Source organism: Eumetopias jubatus, unplaced genomic scaffold, assembly GCF_037043125.1.
Source record: "Eumetopias jubatus isolate StellerSeaLion01/CBP00866 unplaced genomic scaffold, mEumJub1_p1.0 scaffold_10, whole genome shotgun sequence".
In the NCBI taxonomy this organism is placed as follows: Eukaryota; Metazoa; Chordata; class Mammalia; order Carnivora; family Otariidae; genus Eumetopias; species Eumetopias jubatus.
Window position 1 is genome coordinate 125431875 of NW_028274816.1, and position 21295 is coordinate 125453169.

General features: G+C 36.7%; 1 protein-coding gene and 1 pseudogene across 1 annotated transcript in view; one reads left to right on the forward strand and one right to left on the reverse strand.

The window, feature by feature from the left end:
- Positions 1 to 21295, forward strand: part of TAOK1 (TAO kinase 1) — a 151429-nt gene that overhangs the window by 48969 nt on the left and 81165 nt on the right. The window contains exon 2 of the mRNA XM_028109304.2: positions 6281 to 6502. Coding sequence (XP_027965105.1) covers positions 6371 to 6502 — 132 coding nt within the window. The 5' untranslated portion in view covers positions 6281 to 6370. The remainder of the gene's footprint in view (positions 1 to 6280; positions 6503 to 21295) is intronic.
- On the reverse strand, positions 8629 to 9142 carry LOC114213942 (large ribosomal subunit protein uL15 pseudogene; annotated as a pseudogene).

Below are 21295 nucleotides of genomic sequence, written 5' to 3' on the forward strand. Positions count from 1 at the left end.
CTGTTTTTGTCAAGTAGAGTATTCTAGAAATGTCATTAGGTAAACTTGGTTGATAGTGTTGTTCTATATATTTTCAGATTTTTTCTTTAAATTTCTGAGAGAGGAGTGTTGGAGTCTCCCAGTGTATCAATTTTTGCTTCATGAATTTGAAGCTCTTTTGTCAGGTGAAGAAAAATTTGGGATTTGATGAATGGAATCATAATCATTATATAATGTTCCTTTTCATCCCTTGTGATTTTCTTAGTTCCGAAGTCTATTTTGTCTGATACTAATGTAGCTACTCTAACTTTCTTTTGTTTAGTATTTTGCATTTCTTTTAAAGTAAGTCTGCTAGCAACAGATTGTTTTGGTTTTGTAGCATGTAAGAACCCCCCCTCCATTATTCTTGTAGAAGACTAATGCTAGATAAAGAATTAGGTTCTGGGTTGGTAATTCTTTCCTTTTATAACCTTAAAGATATTATTCCACTTTCTGTGGACTGTTTTTTACACAAAAATCTCTTGTCATTCAAATTTTAGTTTATCTTTTTCTAATATTTTGATTAGGTGTCTAGCCTGATTTTCTTTGAATTTGCCCTGTTTGGGGTTTGTTGAGCTTTTCGAATCTCTAAATTTATGTCTTTTGTCAAATCTGTCAAGTTTTCAGACATTACTAAAAAAATTTTTTTTCTCTACCAATTTATTTTTCCTTTCCTTAATAACACCAGTGGTTTGAAACATAGACAATTTGATACTGTCCAACTAGTCACTCAGGCTCTATTCATTTTTTTCAATCTTTTATCCTCTGTTCTTTAGTTTCATTAATTTCTGTCTTAAAGTTTAGTAACTCTTTCCTCTGTCATCTCTGTTGTGCATTTGAGCCCATGCAATGAGGTTTTTTTTTCTTCATTTTTTTTTTTTAAGTAAGTTATATGCCTAACGTGGGATTTGAACTCATGACCCCAAGATCAAGAGTTACATGCTGTACAGACTGTGCCAGCCAGGGACCTCTCATTTGTGATACTGTATTTTTCAGTTCTAAATTTTTCATGTGATTTAAAAAACATTATTTGTATTTCTCTGCTAAGAACTTAACATCTTTTCAGTTGTTTCCAGAATGTTAACCATTACCTCATTTGTTATGGTTATAATAACTGCTTTAAAGTCTTTGTGTGGTAATTCCAACATGAGTCATCTCAAAGTAGGCATCTGTTGGTCGTCTCTTCCCTTGATAATTTGTGACATTTACCAGTTTTGTGTGTGTGTGTGTGTATTGTTTTTGCATGTAGAATAATTTTGGATTTTATCTTGGACATTGTGAATATTATGTTGTCATTTCTGAGTTCTATTAATATGCTCTAGAGAATGTTGATTGTTTTGTTTTAGTAGACACCAACTGGTTTAAATGGGAAGTTCTCTCTCACTTTCTGTGAGTGGTGGTTCCAGTATGAGTTCTATTTCCACAACCTTTGCTGTGCTCTTTGGATTTGCCCTCTGTGTGCCTCTCAATGATAGAATGAGACTTGGCAGTGGTTTATATTATAGATTAGTTGTCTCTAGTGTAGCCTTTGCTATGCTTCTTTGAGTCTACTTTACACAAATGCAAATCAGTCTTTGTTTTGTTGGCTTATACCAAAATAAAAGAATTAGGGATGTCTTTTCCAGCTCTCCTCCATGATTTTCCTCCATTTACTCTTCAATTTCCAGTGGACTTTTCCCTGGTTCTTCTGATCAGAAAACACGTTTTTCTCTGAGCCTCTAGACCTGTGCATTATACGGTTCCCCATAACTGGGGCTCCCCTTAAGTGAAATGGGGAAAGAAGAGAGGAGTTTAAAAAAATAATGGGAATTCCCCTCATACTTTTTGGACCAATAGTGGCCCTATTTTCCAATTTTTCTGGCCAAAGAGGTGTTTTGTTTTTGTTTTTGTTTTTTTTGTTTGTTTTTTTCTGTTGCTGGGGCAGTGCAGTTCTGTGGCTGAGGAGAGAAAAGAGAAAATAATGGCTTTTCCCCCCACAATCTCTAGATCATAGGATCTCCTTTTACTGGTCCTTTAGATGGAAAGAGGGGATTTCTTTATGGGTTTCCTTGCTGTAATTCAGGCCACTCTTAGGTCAAAGCTTCCAGGAGTTAAAGGAGGAAAAGAGAATCCAAAACTCATGGTCATACCCCTCAAGTTTTAACTTCTCTCCCCAGTAATTTATATTACTTGTTTATGCAATGCTGATATATATCCTTTGGCCATTTATTTATATGTTGGTGAATTAGCTACTTTCTGACTAATTTGAATGATGATCTATATATTTAAGGAATGTTAATCCTTAATTTTGTTTGCTCTGGAAGTTACAGTTTTTGTGTTTGACTCAGTTTTTTTTGACATACAAAATTGTAAAATGCGTAAGTCTTTTGTGAACTTAAAAAAATGTGGATAGCCTTTTGGATGTTCTCCCTAGTCAGAGTATGTATTCTTCTAGTTCTAAAAATGTTCTATTTTATTTTTCTCAAATTTAAAGTACACTGTAGATTTCTTAAAATTATAAAAGCAGTCGCTATAAAAATTCACATAATACAGATGTGTAGGCTAATAAATAATGCTTTTCATGGCTCTACTTTATCACAGAAAATATTAACATTTCAATATGTATCCTTCTATACCTAGTTCAGAAATTTGTACTATATATAGGGATTGCACATGCAAGAGATCATATATATGGTACTTAGGTTTAAAAAAAAAAGATTTTATTTATTTGGCAGAGAGAGAGAGAGAGAGAGAAAGAGAGCACAAGCAGGGGGAGCCCCAGGCAGAGGGAGAAGGAGAAGCAGGCTCCCCTCTGAGCAGGGAGCCTGATGCGGGGCTCAATCCCAGTACCCTGGGATCATGACCTCAGCCGAAGGCCAGACGCTTAACCCGACTGAGCCACCCAGGCACTCTTGGTACTTAGATTTTATATATGTGTATATGGTACTTAGATTTAAGCCATTTAATTTTTTTTTTAAGATTTTATTTATTTATTTGACAGAGAGAGACATAGCGAGAGAGGGAACACAAGCAGGGGGAGTGGGAGAGGGAGAAGCAGGCTTCCCGTGGAGCAGGGAGCCCGATGCAGGGCTCGATTCCAGGACCCTGGGATCATGACTTGAGCTGAAGGCAGGCGCTTAACGCCTCAGCCACCCAGGCGCCCCAAGCCATGTAATTTTTTAAAGTTAATTTCATTGAAGTATCATTTACATATGGTTGAAATGCATCCATTTTAAGTGTTCAGTTGTAGTTTTACAGCCCAATTACATAATGTAATACACGATAAAAGTGTATATACTTACATAATTCACTACCTCAATTTATAGAACATTCTGTCACCTCCAGAAGCTCCTTTGGACCCTTTTGTCCCCCATACCCACCCCAAGTATCCATGGATCTATTACTTTAGACTAGTTTTACCTGTTTGAGAATTTAACAGGGAAATCATTAAGTACATACTCTTGTTTCTTCTGGCTTCTTTTGCTGGGTGAGCATAATGCTTTTGATACTCATTTGTGTTCCTGCGTGTATTAGTAGTTTATTCGTTTTTATTGCTGTGAATAGTATTTCATTGTGTGAGTATACCACAATTCTATTACACATTTATTTGTTGATATATGTTTGTATTATTTGCAGTTTTGGACTATATGAATAAAGCTACTGTATGCAAGTTTTTGTGTGCCTTTGTCTTCTTTTCTTTGAATAAATGACAGCTAGTTCAGGAATTGCTCCTTCATATAGTAAATGTTTATTTTTCTTGATAAGCATCTGCTAAACAGTTTTCCAAAACGGTTGTACCATTTTATAGTCCCATGTAATGATTTCCAGTTCCTGACCTTGTGCATTTATCATTTCTTATGTTTTCTATAAGTATCTTTTGTAATCGATTCCTTAAAGTGGTATTTTTGTGTGAAATGATAAGTGCATATATGTTTTTGCTAGATTTTTCTCCATAGGGTTTGTACTGTTTTTTCATTACCGCTATTAATGATGAGTGCCTACATATTTCCCTTCACCCCACCATCAGCATGTGGTGAGTTTTTGCCTTTCTGATAGGTACAAAATGAAATCTTAGTATAGTTTTAATTTGTATTTCTCTTACTTGGTGTGATTTTGAACATATTTTCATATATTTAATGGTTAGATTTAAGCAATTTAATTTTTTTTAAACGTTTTCTTTATTTATTAGAGAGAGAGGGAGAGAGTGAGTGAGAGAGAGAGCACAAGCTGGGGGGGAGGCAGAGAGAGAAGTGGATGTGGGGCTCGATCCCAGGACCCTGAGATCATGACCCCAGCCAAAGGCAGATGCCTAACTGACTGGCCACCCAGGCACCCCTAAGCAATTTAATTTTTTAAAGTTGTTAATTTAAGAATAATTTTTTTTTCTGTGAACTACGCATATCTGCTGTATTTTTTCTTTGCTGTTTTCAGAAACTTTTCAGGTATTAAGGATATCAGATTGTCTTCTTTAACTTTTTACATATTAGGGCTATTAACCCTTTGTAAACATAAGTTTCAAACTTTTTTCCAAGTTTATCTTTTATCTTTTTTTTTTTTTAAGATTTTATTTATTTGACAGAGACAGCGAGAGAGGGAACACAAGCAGGGGGAGTGGGAGAGGGAGAAGCAGGCTTCCCACCGAGGAGGGAGCCTGATGCGGGGCTCAATCCCAGGACCCCGGGATCATGACCTGAGCCAAAGGCAGACGCTTAATGACTGAGCCACCCAGGCGCCCCTCTTTTATCTTTTTGTTTGGAGTGTCTTTTTCTATGGTCCCTTGTCCCAATTTTTTTTTTTTTTATACTTTTAAATACATACCAGTCTTTGTCATTGTTGTTTTGGATTTGGATCATAGGAAAGTTTCCTCAATCTCTGATTATGGAGGAACTTACTTCTAGTACTTATATATAATTTCATTTTTTAAAATTGTATTTATTTAAGTAATCTCTTCACCCACCGTGGGACTCAAACTCATGACCCCAAGATCAGGAATCACATATTCTTATCGAGCCAGCCAGACACCCCAGTTTCATTTCTTATGTTTGTATTTCTGACCCATATGTAATTCTGGTGTTAAGTTTGAGGAACAGGTCTCAAATTCATTTTTTCCTCATTTATTTGGGATGTCTCTTAAGCCACTTAGCAGTAATGTTTACATAAGATATGTGATAAGATTATAATTTTTGTATATTTTTTCTGAATGGGTTCTCAATTTTCTCAACATTTATTTCTTCTTCTTTAGTTGTAGGCTGAATTCCAAGACAGACATACACGGGTTTGATTCTGGACTGTCTTTTAGATTATTGATTTCCTTGTCCTATTTTTAGTATTCTAAATGATACCATAGTTATTTTTTATTATTTTATAAAGTAAATGTTCATTATTTCTTATTTCTCTGATTTTCTGGAGGATGCTATCCCATTCTATGAAATAGGTTATTTTCAGTGTATAGATTAGGAAAATGAGGCTACCCAAGCTCACAGTTTGTAGTGTTGCCAGGATTCATGTTCAGGCAGTGTCATTCCAGAACCCAGGTTCTGAAGCCTCTCAGTTATGACAGCTGTTTTTATAAAATTGAGTAATCAGATATAGAGGAACTGATAACACAACACCAGGGAATTTACCAGTTATCTATAGTATCTACTTAATCTAATGATGCAGATTTGATAAAGGCCATATTTTAATGTGAATCAGGTTTATGGGGAAACAGTTATCTGTGTGAAATTTATTACTTTCTCCCATTGTAGTTTTCTTTGGAATGTCTGTATTAGAGTTGATTAAACATTGGCAAATGGTATCTGAAAGGAAAAGAAACGACTTACTGAATTAAATCTTTTGTATATTTTCTTATATTTGAATATCATTAATAGATGGGAATCTTCTTGGTGTTAGAGACATAGTATTGGTACGTCTTAAGTTGCTGTGCAGTTTTGATAGCTTATGTGTTAGCTCTTCTGAGGGTGCACTGCATCTGGATTAGGTAAATCTTTAAGTACAGATACAGAAAGACTTCTAAGACATAAGATTTGTTTAATTTTTAAAAGTCTATATGTAGTATATACATATATAGTATGGATATTAAGAATCTGTGTTTTCTTAAAGTACCACAGGTGATTGTGATGATGAGCCAGGTTGAGGAACTAGTAGACCACATTTCCTTCTCAGTGAAAATCTAGACCTGAGATAGTTTTTGTATATGCTGTCAGAAAATGATCTTATACTAATTATTCTTAGCAGCTTTTGCTTTTCCTGACTTTTTTCTTTTCTTATTTCTCTACAATAGTTTATGCCAACGTGGCTTCATTCATACAGATGAACCAAGGATTGGGATAGCAGTATAAAATTAGAATCAGAGAACTGATTGCCCAGCAGGATGCCATCAACTAACCGAGCGGGCAGCCTGAAGGACCCTGAAATTGCAGAGCTCTTTTTCAAAGAAGATCCAGAAAAGCTCTTCACAGATCTCAGAGAAATTGGCCATGGAAGCTTTGGAGCAGTGTATTTTGTAAGTGTTAAAGGCTTAATGTCAGTGACTGGCATTTACTTAATATCTAGCCCCAGCAGGGAAAAAAACAATAATATAAAGAAACATAGGCAATAGTCCGTTTTATAATCACTTGCATACATATATGTGTATAATATGAAAATAGGTAGTTTTATTTATTGAGCTTCTTGGATTATTGAAAAAATGGGAAAGAATTTTGTTTTAACTTACATATGGTTTAACATTTTAGCACAGTGGTTTGAGGAGTCTAATGACTTGTATTACTTTAAAATTAAATATTACAGAATACTGACTTCTGTAAAGTCTCATACACAGTCCATTTTAGTGTTATGAAAATCTAGAATTATTTGACCGAAGGTTATGTACCAAAGTCTTTTCCTCTTGTGTGTATATGTGTGTGTGTTGTGCTAAAAGAACCATCAGATTTGCCATTTTAACCATTTTTAAGTGTACAATTTGTAGTGTTAATTATGCTCACAATGTTGTACAACCATTACCATTATTTCCAAAACTTTTTCATCACCCCAAATAGAAGCTCTGTATTTATTAGCAACAACTCCTCCTTCTCCCTCTACCTAACCTCTAATCTGGTTTTATCTATGAATTTGCCTATTCTAGGTATTTCACACGAATGGAATCATACAATATTTGTACTTTTGTTTATAGCTTATATCTATTAGCATAATGTATAGCATAACATTTTACAGGTCAGCCATGTTGTAGCATGTTTCAGTACTTCATTCCTTTTTATAGCCGAATAATATCCCATTGTATGACTATATCATGGTTTGTTTATCCATTCATTTGTTGATGGACACAAGATCATGTCCACCTTTTGGCTATTGTGAATAAATGCTGTAATGAACATTCGTGTACAAATATCTGTTTGAGTCACTGTTTTCAAATTTGGGTGTGTACCTAGGAGTGAAAATACTAGATCACATGGTAATTTTATGTTTAACTTTTTGAGAAACTGCCAGACTGCACCATAAAGGCTGCACTGTTTGCATTCTCACAAGCAGTTTACCAGAGTTCCAATTACTCCACGTCCTCGCAAATGCCTGTTATTTTTTGTTATTTTGATTATAGCTATCCTACTTGGTGTGAAGTAGTATCTTGATGTTTTGATTTATATTTCCCTATTGACTAATAATGTTGGGCATCTTTTCATGTGCTTATTGGCCATTTGTATATCTTCTCTGGAGAAATGTCTATTCAAATCCTTTGCCCATTTTAAAATTTGGATTGTTTGTCTCCTTGTTGAGTTGTAAGGGTTCTTTATGTATTCTGAATATTAATTCCTTATCAGATAGACGATTCGCAAATATTTTCTCCCATTCTGTAGCTCATCTTTTCACTTTCTTGATGATGTCCTTTGATGTACAGAAGTTTTAAATTTGGATTAAGTCCAGTTGGTCTATTTTTTGTCATTGTTACTTATGCTTTTGGTGTCATGTCTAAGAATCCAGTGTGAAATCCAAGGTCATGAAGATTTACCCTTATGTTTTCTTCTAAGAGTTTTATGGTCTTAGCTCTTATTTATAGGTCATTGATTCATTTTGAGTTATTTTTTGTGTATGTTGTGAGGTAAAGGTCCAACTTCATTCTTTTGTATGTGGAAATCCAGTTGTTCTGGTGCCCTCTATTTTTTTTTTTTTTTAAAGATTTTCTTTATTTGAGAGAGAGAGAATGAGAGAGAGAACACAAGAGGGAAGAGGGTCAGAGGGGAGAAGCAGACTCCCTGCTGAGCAGGGAGCCCGATGTGGGACTCGATCCCGGGACTCCAGGATCATGACCTGAGCCGAAGGCAGTCGCTTAACCAACTGAGCCACCCAGGCGCCCTGTACTACAGTTAAAAAGTGTGTTCTCCCCCCTCATTGTAAATTCAGAATATACAATGCAAACTGGCCTTTCAACTACATGTGCTATCATTCTCATGTTATAAATGAAAATGTTCAAGTTAGGTATTGGGCCAAGTCCTCTAAGTGCTGGTGCTCTCTTTCACACTTTCTGAGGGGAGTTGGCAGAGGGTCTCAGGCCCTCATACCCTTACTCCTAGAATCTGTTAGGTGGATTTCTGATGTACAGGTAAGGAGGTAGGGGTGCTAAAGCATTTACACCCAGACCAGAAGAGAAAAGCACTTGTTAGCATTTAATGAACGCCCTCAAATGTGGCTTCAAGCTACTAGAACGCAGGCGCCCCCGACACCCTTAATCTTCTCCTCTGCTCTTCTACTGAAGAATTTGGCCTTCACGATGACAGGCTGTTTTGGGAGTTTTCCCTTTCCCAAAACTTTGTAGTAGCCCGATCGCACCACATCAATGATAGGAGCAGCTCCAGTCTTGTTTTTGGCAGCATTTACCCGTGTCTGCTCACTGACCAAGGTCCACAGTTTATCAAGGTTGACAGTTGGGCAGAAGCTCTGGTTCCTCTTTAAGTGGTAATGTCTCATACCAACTTTTCCAAAGTATCCTGGGTGATATTTGTCGAAGTTGATCCTGTGGTGATGCATGCCACCAGCATTACCCCGGCCTCCTGGGTGCTTCCGGTGCTTGCCGATGCGGCCGTGGCTGTGGCTCACGTGGCCCCGAAGTTTCCGGGTCTTCCTCAGTCTGGATGGCATGTCAGCAGCTCAGACGGAAAAGCTCTGGTGCCCTCTATTAAAGAGACTATTCTTTCCCCGTTGAATTGTCTTGACATTTTTGTGGAATCAATTGGTCACATTGTATAGGTTTATTTCTGAACTCTCAGTTCTTTTCCATTTGTCTGCGTATCCATCTTTATGCTAGTATCTACAGTTTTGATTACTGTATCTTTGTAGTATAAGATCAGGGATAACTTTATTCTTTTTAAAGAATTGGCTTTTTGGGGCCCCTTGCAATTCCATATGAATTTGAGGATTGGCTTTTCCATTTCTGCTGTTGGAATTTTTTTATGAATTGTTTAAATCTGTAGATCATGCTTGGTAGTATTGGCATCTTAACCAGTATTGTCTTATTATCTGTGAACACAAATGCCCTTCTAAACATTTATTTAGGTCTTCTTTAATTTTGTTCAGCAGTGTTTTATAGTTTTCAGTGTACAAGTGTTTTAATTCATTGCTTAAATTTAGTCATCAGTATGTTGTTATTTTAGATGCTGTTGTAAATGGAATTACTTTAATTCTCTCTTCAGATTATTCATTGCTGGTATATAGAAACAGCTGTTAAATGCCCTTTATCATATTGAGGAAGTTCCTTCTATTTCTAATTTTTTGAGTGTTTCTTTTTCATGAAAGGTTGTTGCACTCTGTTATATACCCTTTTGATATCAGTTAAAATGATCATATGGTTTTTCTCCTTTGTTCTGTTAATGTAGTATACTACACTATTGATTTTGTTACATTGAACCACTCTTGTATTTCTGGGATAAATTCCACTTTGTCATGTTTATAATATAATACGCTGTTGGATTTGGTTTGATAGTACTTTGAGGATTTTTACATCTGTATTCATAAGAGACACTAATTTTCTTGTGATTTTCTTGGTCTGGTGTTGGCCTCAGGCTAATACTGGCCTCATTGAGTTAGGAAGTGTTCTCTTTTATTTTTTGGAAGAGTTGGGGAACAATTGGTGTTAATTCTTTAACTGTTTGGTAGAATTCACAGGGAAGGAATCTGGTTATGGACTTTGTTTTTGATTACTTTTTAAGTACTTACTTGTTAAATGTCTCTTGCTATTTTTTATTTTCTTAAGTTACTTTATTTGTGGGTTCTAGGAATTTGTTTCATCTAGGTTATCTAATTTATTGGTGTACAGTTGTAAATAGTATTCTCATATAACCCTTTTTATTTCTGTAGGTTGGTTGTAATGTTCCCGCTTATTCCTGGTTTTAGTATTTGGCTTTTCTCTCATTACTTTTTTATTGGTATAGCTAAGTCTGTTTTCTCTTGAATTTTAACTATAATTGTAGTTTGAGATTTTCATTAAAAGATGCTTAGTAAACTTTGCTTGTTCATACAAGGGCGTATTATATCACCTTTAACTGAAAAATGAAAAGCATACAGAAACCATTACTTATAATTGTTTTCCCTTCAGATAGCCACTGATAATATTTCATTTACCTCTTCTCAGCCTCTCAGTAATGTACATATATCTAAGATGACTGTTATCTCAATTTAACCAAGACTCCCAGTTTTAGTGATGAAAGTCCCATGTCCTAGAAACCTCATAGTCCAGGGCAAAATGAGATAATTATTTATTCTACATATATCTGTAACATGTAGTGTTTATATACTGTTCAGTTGCCTTTTAATTTTTATTTATTTGTTTATTTTAAAGATTTTATTTATTTGACAGAGAGAGATACAGCGAGAGAGGGAACACAAGCAGGGGGAGCGGGAGAGGGAGAAGCAGGCTTCCTGCAGAGCAGGCAGCCCGACATGGGGCTCGATCCCAGCACCTGGGATCATGTCCTGAGCCAAAGGCATATGCTTAACCACTGAGCCACCCAGGCACCCCTGCCATTTAATTTTTAAAATGAAAATGGTATCATTTGTTATTTAAAATTTTTACAGTGCTGCTTATTTTTCATATTAATAAGTGTACATGTATAACAACTAGTGTATCAGATTTTATATATCCATTCAATATATCATAATTTGCTTTATCATTCCAAATGAGTAGATATTTAGGTTTTTCAACCCTCCTCCCTTTTTTTGCTACAAAAATAATACTGTAATGAACATCATTATATTTTCTCTTAATGAATATGTTTGCTAGTTTGGAGGGAAAAAGAAAAGGAGAATAAAGCAATGTGAATAGCCTAGAAAATAATGAAGAGTATTAAATAGGCGACTATTGAAGGGAGCCTTGGATTATCAATTATTAAAAATCTATGACACAGTAGAGGCGCCCAGCTGGTTCATTCAGTGGAGCATGCAACTCTTGGTCTCAGGGTTGCGAATTTGAACCCCACATTGGGTATAGCGTTTATTTAATAAATTAAAAAAAAATACAACACAATAGTTAAAGCCATATGGTATTAGTGCCCAAGTAGGCCCAGAGAAGAAACAAAATAGAACCAGAAGCAATACTAATTTAAAGAGCCTTTTTTGGGGATTTTTTGGTTTGTTTTTCAAAAGAGAGCAGAGCACAAGTGGGAAGAGGCAGAGGGAGAAGGGGAGAGAGAATCTTAAGCAGGCCCCATGTTCAGAATGGAGCCCGACGCAGGGCTTGATCTCACAACCCTGAGATCGTGACCTGAGCCAAAATTAAGTCTGTTGCTTAACCAACTGAACCACCCAGGCACCCCTGTGGAAAATATTTTATGGTGTGTATCTATTTGGTAGTTTCTTGTACAGGTTAAAGAAGACATCTTTTGGCATAAAACTTACTGATGGGAGAAAGTAGGTTAATTTTTTCATTGTTTAAAAATACACTGCCATAAGCAAGTAAAAGATTTATATATAGGGGTGCATGGCTGGTTCCGTCGGAAGAGCATGCAACTCTTGATGTGGAGTCCTGAGTTCAAGCCCCACATTGGGTGTGGAGATTACTTAAGTAAATAGATAAAAACTTAAAACAATATATTTATACATATACTTCCTCTTGAGAAGTGAAGTTGCAATACTTTATAAACTTGAACAGTTTCATCTTAAGGAAATTGAGATGAAGATTTTAAATTAAGTAGAGATATTTATTTTTTTATTTCTTTAGAAGATTTTATTTATTTTTTAGAGAGAGCTCATTAGAGAGATCATTACAGAACGAACTGAGGGTAGGGGCAGAAGGAGAGGGAGATACGGACTTCCAGCTGAGCAGGGAGCCCAACACAGACTGAGCCACCTAGGCACCTCAAGTAGAGGTATTTAAAAACATTTTTAAAAAAGACTTTATTTTTCTAGAGCAGTTTTAGTTAGGCTCACAGCGAAATGGAAAGGAAGGTACAGAGAGATTTCCTATAGTCCTTTCCCTCACACATGCATAGCCTCCCCCATTATCAGTATTCACCAGAAGACAACTGATGAACCTACATTGACATAATCACTGTAGTTTACATTAGGGTTCACTCTTGATATTGTACAATTCTATGGGTATAGTCAAACGTTTGATAAGTACCCATCATCATACAGAGTATTTCACTGCCTTGAAAAAAACCTTTGTGTGCAGGTTTTTGTGTGGATATGTTTTCACCTCCTTTGAGTAAATTCCAAGGAGTGCCATTGCTGGATTGCATGGTAAAGTATGTTTAATTTTGTAAGAAACCACCAAACTATCTTACAAAGGGACTGTACCATTTTGCATTCCCACCAGCAGTGAATGAGAGTTCTTGTTGCTCCATATCCTCATCAGTACCAAAGGGTACTGTCAGTGTTCCATTTTGGCCATTCTAATTGTGTCTAGTAGTATCTCATTGTTTTAATTTCTATTTCCCTGTAATACATGATGTGAACTGTCTTTACATATGCTTATTTCCCATCTGGATTTTTTCTTTGGTAAGGTGTCAGGATGTTAGGCCCATTTTTAAATCAGGTTGTGTGTTTTCTTGTTGTTGAATTTTAGGAGCCCACTGGGTCCAGGGCTTTGCTTTATTGGGAAATTTTTGGTTACTGATTCAATCTACTTATAAGTCATACTATTCAGATTTTCTGTCTCTTCATGGCTTAGTCTTGGTAGGTTTTATATTTTTCAGAATTTACCCTTTTCATCTAATTTGTTGGCATATAGTTGTTCATAGTACTCTCTTAAAATCCTTTTTATTTTTGTAGAATCAGTAGTAATGTCCCCTTGTTAATTTCTGATTTTAGTACTCTTTCTTCCTTAGGCCATCTAGCTTAAAGGTTTGTCAATTTTGTTGATCTTTTTGAGGAACCAACTTTTGATTTCATAGATTTTCCCTCTTATTTTTCTGTTCTCTGTTTTGTTTATCTCTGCTTTAATCTTTATTACTTACTTCCTTCTGCTAAATTTGGGTTTAGTTGTTCTTTTTCTAGTTCTTTAAGTTGTAAAGTTAGGTTGTTAATTTGAGAATTTTTTTTTTTTAATGTAAGTGTTCATAGCTACAAATTTCCTCCTGAGCATTTCTTTTACTTGGCCCCTTAAGTTTTGATATGTTGTATTTTTTGTCTTCATTCAACTCTAGGTATTTCTAATTTCCCTTGTGATTTCTTCTTTGATCCATTGTTGTTTAAAAGCATGTTGTTTAAATTCCCCAACTTTGTGAATTTGTAGTTTTCTGGTTTTTTGTTTTTGAGGGTGCGGAGGAAGAGGCAGAAAGGGGGAGACATGAGGCTCAGTTTTACAACCCTGAGATCATGACCTGAGCCGAAATCAAGAGTCAGGTGCTTCACCGACTGAACCACCCAGGCACCCTTAGTTTTCCTTTTTTTGTTACTAATTTCTAACTTTATCACATTGAGATCAGAGAAGATTCTTTGTATGATATCTGTCTTTTTAAATTTATTGAGAGTTGATTTGTGACCTAACATACGTTAGGAAACTGTCCCATGTACCCTTGAGAAGAATATGTACTATATTGTTGGGTAGAGTGTTCTGTATATTAAATCTAGTTGGTTTATTGTGTTGAGTTCTCTATTGCCTTGCTTATCTTCTGTCTGGTTGTTCTCTCCATTATTATGAGTGGGGTATTAAAGTCTCCAGCTGTTATTGTAGAACTGTTAATATCTCTTTTCAATTCTGTCAATTTTTACTTCATATATTTTAATGATCTGTTATTAGGTATTGTAAATGTTTATACTTGTTATATCTTCTTGCTGTATTGAACCTTTATTAGTATATAATGTCTTTCTTTATCTCAGAACCTTTTTTGACTTACAAGTCTTTTGATTTATAAATCTTTTTGGGGACTCAATTTTTCATTTCTCTTAAGTATGGATGGAATTGTTGGATCATAGGGAAGGTATACGTTGAGCTTTATGACCAATTGCCAGACTTTTTTTAAGGAGTAAAATTTTACACTTCCATCAACAGTATGTGAGAATTCTGTTTGCTTCATATTCTCTACAACATTAGGTGTTGACAGTCGTTTTAATTTGAGTAATTCTGGTGGGTGTATAATAGTATTTCAGTAAGGTTTTAATGTACATTTCCCTGGTGACTGGATATTGAGTACGTTTTCATAGACTTAATGGTCATTCACGTATCTTTGGGAAGTGTTTGTTGAGATGTTTTGTACATTTTTTAAAAATTGGGTTGTTTTTCTTTTTGAGTTGTATGAGTTCTTTGTATATCCTGGATACTTACCAATATTCTGTGTTTTGTGAATGTGTTCTCCCAGAATTGGAAAATTACATATAGTCTGCAGTTTGTTGGGGGTAATGATCTATGCATGTCAAGTACATAACATACATTGATTATATTCTTCATATCTTTTGCATCCTTTCTGATTTCATTTGTTTGTTTTTGGTGTGCATGTTCTATCAGCAACTCAGAGTTGTATTTAAAATCTCTTCTGATTGTGTATTTATCTGTTTTTCCTTTTAGCTCTCTCTTATTTTACTTTATGCATTTCTAAGCTGTGTTATTAGGAATATACAAATTTCGGATTATTGTATCTTCTTGTTGAATTGTCTCATTATCATTACAAAATTTCAGTCTTTATCTATCTTTATAGTATTTCTTGTTTTAAAATCTACTTTGATGTTAATCAGACATCTTTCTTTGGCAAATGCTTGCCTGGTATTTCTTTTTCCATCTTCTTTCATTTACAGTTTCTGGAAACTTACATTTAAAGTGTTTCTTAGGGGCACCTGGGTGGCTCAGTTGGTTCAGTGTCCAACTCTTGATTTTGGTTCAGGTCATGATCCCAGGTTGTGAGATTGAGCCCTGCTGGGGGCCCTGCACTGGGCATGGAGTCTGATTAAGATTCTTTCCCCCTCTTGCTCTGACCCTCCCCCCCCTAAAAAAATTAAAAAATATAAAGTGTTTCTCATCTCTCTTGTCTTTTTTCCCCCCAGAATTTTTTCCACCTTTATTGTGATGTGATTGATATATAATATTGTGTAATTTTAAGGTGTACAGTGTGTCTGTTTGATACACTTATATATTGCAAAATGATAACCACTGTAATATCATTAGCTAACACCTCCTTCCTGTCACATAATTATTTCGTTTTTGTAGTGAGAACATTTAAGATCTACTCTCTTAGCAACTTTCAAGTATATAATACAGTATTTTCAGCTGTAATCACCATGCTATACATTAAATTCCCAAAATTTGTTAGTCTTATAACTGGAAGTTTATATCCTTTGACCAGTATCTCCCCATTTCCCCCCACTTCCCAACCCCTGGTAACCACTATTCTACTCTGTTTATTTGAGTGTGGCTTCTTTAGATTCTACATATAAGTGATAATATACAATATTTGTCTTTTTCTTTTAAGTTTATTTATTTAAGTAGTCTGGGCACCCAACATGGGGGTCGAACTCACAACCCTGAGATCAAGAGTCCCATGCTCATCTGATGGAGCCAGTCAGATGCCCCGCATTTGCCTTTTTCTATCTTACTTATTTCACTTAGCATAATGCCCTTAAGTTTCATCCAAGTTGTTGCAAGTGGTTCTTTCTCATGGCTGAATTAATACTCCATTGTATTTATATGTGTGTGTGTGTGTGTGTGTGTGTATGTACATACACCACGTTTTTATCCATTTATCCTTTGACAGATAGTTCTGGTTGTTTCTGTATCTTGACTATTGTGAATAATGCTGCAGTGAATTTGGGGGTGCAGATATCTCTTCAAGATCTTGAATTCAGTTCTTTTGGATACATACCCAGAAGTATGATTGCTGGGTCATATGGTAGTTCTGTTTTTAATTTTTTGAGGAACTTCCATTTTGTTTTCCATCGTGTTTATACCAACTTACATTCCCACCAAGCAGTGCACAGGGTTTCCCTTTTCTGCACACCCTTGCTGATACTTGTTATCACTTGTCTTTTTGATAAGAGCCATTCTAACAGGTTTGAGGTGATATCTCATTGTAGTTTTGATTTGAATTTCCCCGATGATTAGTGATATTGAGCACCTTTTCATTTACCTGTTGATCATTTGTTTGTCTTTTCCCCTATATTAACCTTTTGGTTATCCATTCTTTTATTACTCTTTTAATCGTCACCCCAGAAATTATATATTCTTTTTTTTTTTTTTTTTTTTTTTTTGAGAGAGAGAGACATGTGCACAAGCAGGGGGAGTGGGAGAGGGAGAAGCAGGCTCCCTGCCATGCAGGGCTCAGTCACAGGACCCTGGGATCATGACCTGAGCTGAAGCAGATGCTTAACTGACTGAGAGCCACCCAGGCGCCCCAGAAATTATATATTCTTGATTTATTATAGGTAACTTAGCAGTTCTTCCATTTCTCAAACATTGTGAAAACTTTTTTTTTTTTAAGATGTTACTGATCTATTTGACTGAGAGTCAGTGAGAGAGGGAACATAAGCAGGGGGAGTGGGAAAGAGAGAAGCAGGCTTCCTGCTGAGCAGGGAGCCCTATGCGGGGCTCGATCCCAAGACCCTGGGATCATGATCTGAGCCGAAGGCAGACACTTAACAACTGAGCCATCCAGGCGCTCCAAACAGTGTGAAAACTTTACACTATTTCAATTCTGTCTTTCTCCTGTTCTTTGCACAGTTTTTCTAAACTGTCCATTTGATTCTTTTCTAACATTTTATTTATTTTTAAATAAATAAAACCATCACAGGGCTCGATCTCACGACCCTGAGATCATGACCTGAGCTGAAATCGAGTTGGATGCTTAACCAACTGAGCCACCCAGGTACCCTAATTTACATTTTTTTTTAGAAAATATTTTATTTATTTATTTGAGAGAGAGTGTGTGCGAGATTATGGAGGGACAGAGGGAGAGGGAGAAAGAATCTGAAGCAGACTCCACACTCAGTGGGGAGCCCGACGCAGAGCTCCATCTCACTGCAACAGAGATCGTGACCTGAGCCAAAACCAAGATTGGATGCTCAACCAATTGAGCCACCCAGGAGTCCCTGCAGATTTTTGAGCTGCTTCTTTTCAGCTCCCTTTTTTGAGATGATGCATTGTAAGTCTCAGACATTTTGGAAGCTCCTGTCTCTGGCCTCTGTCTCCTTAGCCTAGCTTTCTCCTTGGATTCTATTTTTCTGTACCACAAGTTCAGGGATGAAGCTGGAGTAAATTTATAGCTCACTTTGTCATTCTATTCTCTCTCAAACATTCTAGTCTCTAAAGCCTGCCTGCATTTGTTGCTCTTCAGTAATTTCATGATGTCATTTTGCATATATTGCCTGCTTTTATTGGTTGTTTTGGGTCAGTCTTAGTAGTGAGATTTTCCTAGGTTAATGTGTGATATTATTTGGACTTGCATGGACTTTTCTCTCTTTTTTTTTTTTGTAGATTTTATTTATTTATTTATTTGAGAGATAGAGTGAGAGAGCAAGAGAGCACAAACGGGGAGCAACAGAGGGAGAAGGAGATGGAGTAGCAGGCTCCTCACTGAGCAGGGAGCCCCACATGGGGCTTGATCCCAGAGCCCTGAGATCATGACCTGAGGCCCAAGGCAGATGCTTAACTGACTGAGCCACCAAGGCACCCCTTGCATGGAATTTTTATATATTATTATGTAAATATATGTTTTTGGAGTAATTGGTATTTCATTGTTAATAATGAAAAGTATAGAATTTCTATAGATTTTTTTCTCTTCTTTCTTTCCTTCTTTCTTTCTTTTTTTATTTTAAAGATTTTATTTATTTATTTGACAGAGAGAGACACAGCGAGAGAGGGAACACAAGCATGGGGAGTGGGAGAGGGAGAAGCAGGCTTCCCACGGAGCAGGGAGCCTGATGCGGGGCTCAATCCCAGGACCCCGGGATCATGACCTGAGTCGAAGGCAGACGCTTAACGACTGAGCCACCCAGGCGCCTCAAGATTTTTTCTCTCCTTTAGACCTGCCCACACGATCTGTACAGTGGAGAGAGTAATGTTATGATCCTTTTCTTTGCATTAAGGTACTAAGTTAAATCACATATTAGCAAAATATCAGTGATTTAAAAATTTTAAACCTGTAAAATTGTATTACCCCAAGTCCATAATTTGTCAGTAGTCTTTGCTGAAGTGACTGAAGCAGGTAGGTTTTGAATTGTGGTTTTAGTGGGGACTGAGAATGTATCAGAGAAAGGTAAAAAGGAAAGACAAGCAAGGGCTCTTGAAGACAGCCCCCTATACTATACTAAGAAATGTATATTTGATTCTGAAGTCTTTAGGGGACCACTGAAGTGAAAGAGAAATACTTCCATTTGTGATATACAAAGTGTATTCTTGCAGCAATGTGGAGGGAAGATTGGCGTTGTCAAAGATCAAAGAAGGGATGCTGATTTTGAAGCTTTTCTAGTAATTTAGGAGAGAAATACTGAGGGCTTGGGGCACCTGGGGGTGGCTCAGTTGGTTAAGTGTCTGACTCTTGATTTCTGCTCAAGTTGTGATCTCATGGATTGTGGGATCGAGCCCACATGGGACTCAGCTCTCAGCGGGGAGTCTGTTTCTCTCCTCCCTCTCCCTCTGCTTCTCCATGGGTGCACGCTCTGTCTAAAATAAATAAATAAATCTTAAAAAAAAAAACAAAACATTTTTTTTCTAAATGTAAAAATCATTTTTTTAAAGATTTTATTTTTGGGGCGCCTAGGTGGCTCGGTCGTTAAGCCTCTTCCTTCAGCTCAGGTCATGATCCCAGGGTCCTGGGATCGAGCCCTGCATCAGGCTCCCTGCTCCGCAGGAAGTCTGCTTCTCCCTCTCCCACTCCCCCTGCCTGTGTTCCCTCTCTCGCTGTGTCTCTCTCTGTCAAATAAATAAATAAAAAATCTTAAAAAATAATAAGAAATAATAAAATTAAAGAAAGGAAGAAAAAATGCAACAGAAAAAGAAAGATAATATGTATTTGGCCCACAAAGCATAAAATATTTAATATCTTGCTCTTTATAGAAAAAGTTTGCTGACTTATGACCTAGGGGAAGGCATAAAAGGTTCACTGAGCTATACCAATTTTACTGTATGTTTGACATATTTTCATAACAAAATGAGTGAGGGAAACAAGATGATAAATGCTGTTTTAGGAAGTCAGGAAACCTAGGTTCAGGTTAGCACCACCCATCAGGAACCATTGCATGAAAGCATCAAGGAATCAATGGCAACTGCTCAAAGTAGGTGTTTTCTGCTAATTGTTTTGATGTCTGGGAGACATGCACCAGGTAGATGTACATTCAAAAGTTTGAATGTAGCCCAGAATTGAATATTTTTGCCATAATTCCATTTCTGTATCACTAACCTTTGTATCTCGTGGTATCAGATAAACCTTTGTGTGTGTATGTGTTGCACGTGTGAGTGTGCATGAATGCATGAATGCTTTGGTTTTTGTTTCCTCTCACCCCACCCCATGACAGGGCTTATAATGTGTGGTGTTTGCCTACAGGGTATATAGAGGAAGGACCCTCTCATCAAACTTTTTTAGATGACTAAAAGTAGTTTTTAAAACATCTATGAATTTTCATTAATTGACAATAAGGATCACCTTAAGTTTAAAAAATACACCAGTTGAGCCAGCTATGCTGGCTGTCTCATCAGGCAAGCTAATCGAGCAAGAGCTGGTATTATAAGTATTTGAAAGCCGACCAAAGAGTCATGTCCAAAAGGACTTCTGTCTCTAGGTTGCCAGGAAGATAGAAATTTCTCTTTTAGTTTCCAATACCTTAAGTAGAACCAACATGTCAGTAGATGGGTTACAGAGCACTGGCTTGGGAGCCAGGTAGCTTGCTAACAAATATGACAGACCATGTATGATCCTGGCAAATTCATTTTTTTTTAAAGATTTTATTTATTTGAGAGAGAGAGAATGAGAGATAGCACGAGAGGGAAGAGGGTCAGAGGGAGAAGCAGACTCCCGCTGAGCAGGGAGCCCGATATGGGACTCGATCCTGGGACTCCAGGATCATGACCTGAGCCGAAGGCAGTCGCTTAACCAACTGAGCCACCCAGGCGCCCGCAAATTCATTTTTTTTAATACTTTATTTATTCATTTGAGACACAGAGATAGAGAGAGAGAGCATGAGCAGGGGGAGAGGCAAAGGGAGAGGGAGAGGGAGAAGCAGGCTCCCTGCTGAGCTAGGAGCCCAATGTGGGGCTCGATCCCAGGACCCTGGGATCATGACCTGAGCCGATGGCAGGTGCTGAACCATTTGAGCCACCCAGGCGCCCCTTGCAAATTCATTTTTTAAAGTTATTTTTCTTTGTTTTAAAAAATGAGATGTAAAATATTTACCTCTTATTTTCTGCTGTAAGATTTTACTAATCTATATTCTTTTACGGGCTTGCAAGTTTTATATTTTCAATGGTTACAGCATACTGTTGGTGTTAATAAAAGATATGGGGAGCCTGGGTGGCTCAGTCAGTTGGGCATCAAACTCTTGATTTTGGCTGAGGTCATGATCCCAAGGTTGTGAGATTGTGCCATGCACTGGGCTCTGCATTCAGCAGAGAGTCTGCTTCAGATTCCCTCTCTCCCTCTCCCTCTGTCCCTAGCCCCCCATGAGCTCTCTCTCTCCCCTTCTCTCTCTCTAAAGTAAGTAAATAAATCTTTAAAAAAAAATAACAAAATATATAAATATACAAAAAGATCTAGAAAGACCATTTACATATAATTAATTGATGGTGATTTCAGGTCATTCTTATTGGTTCATTAAAATAGCCCCGGAATGGATCTTTACAGTTTCCTGGTTTGAAACAGAATGATTAGTTGTATATATTTTCTTTTTTCTCCTC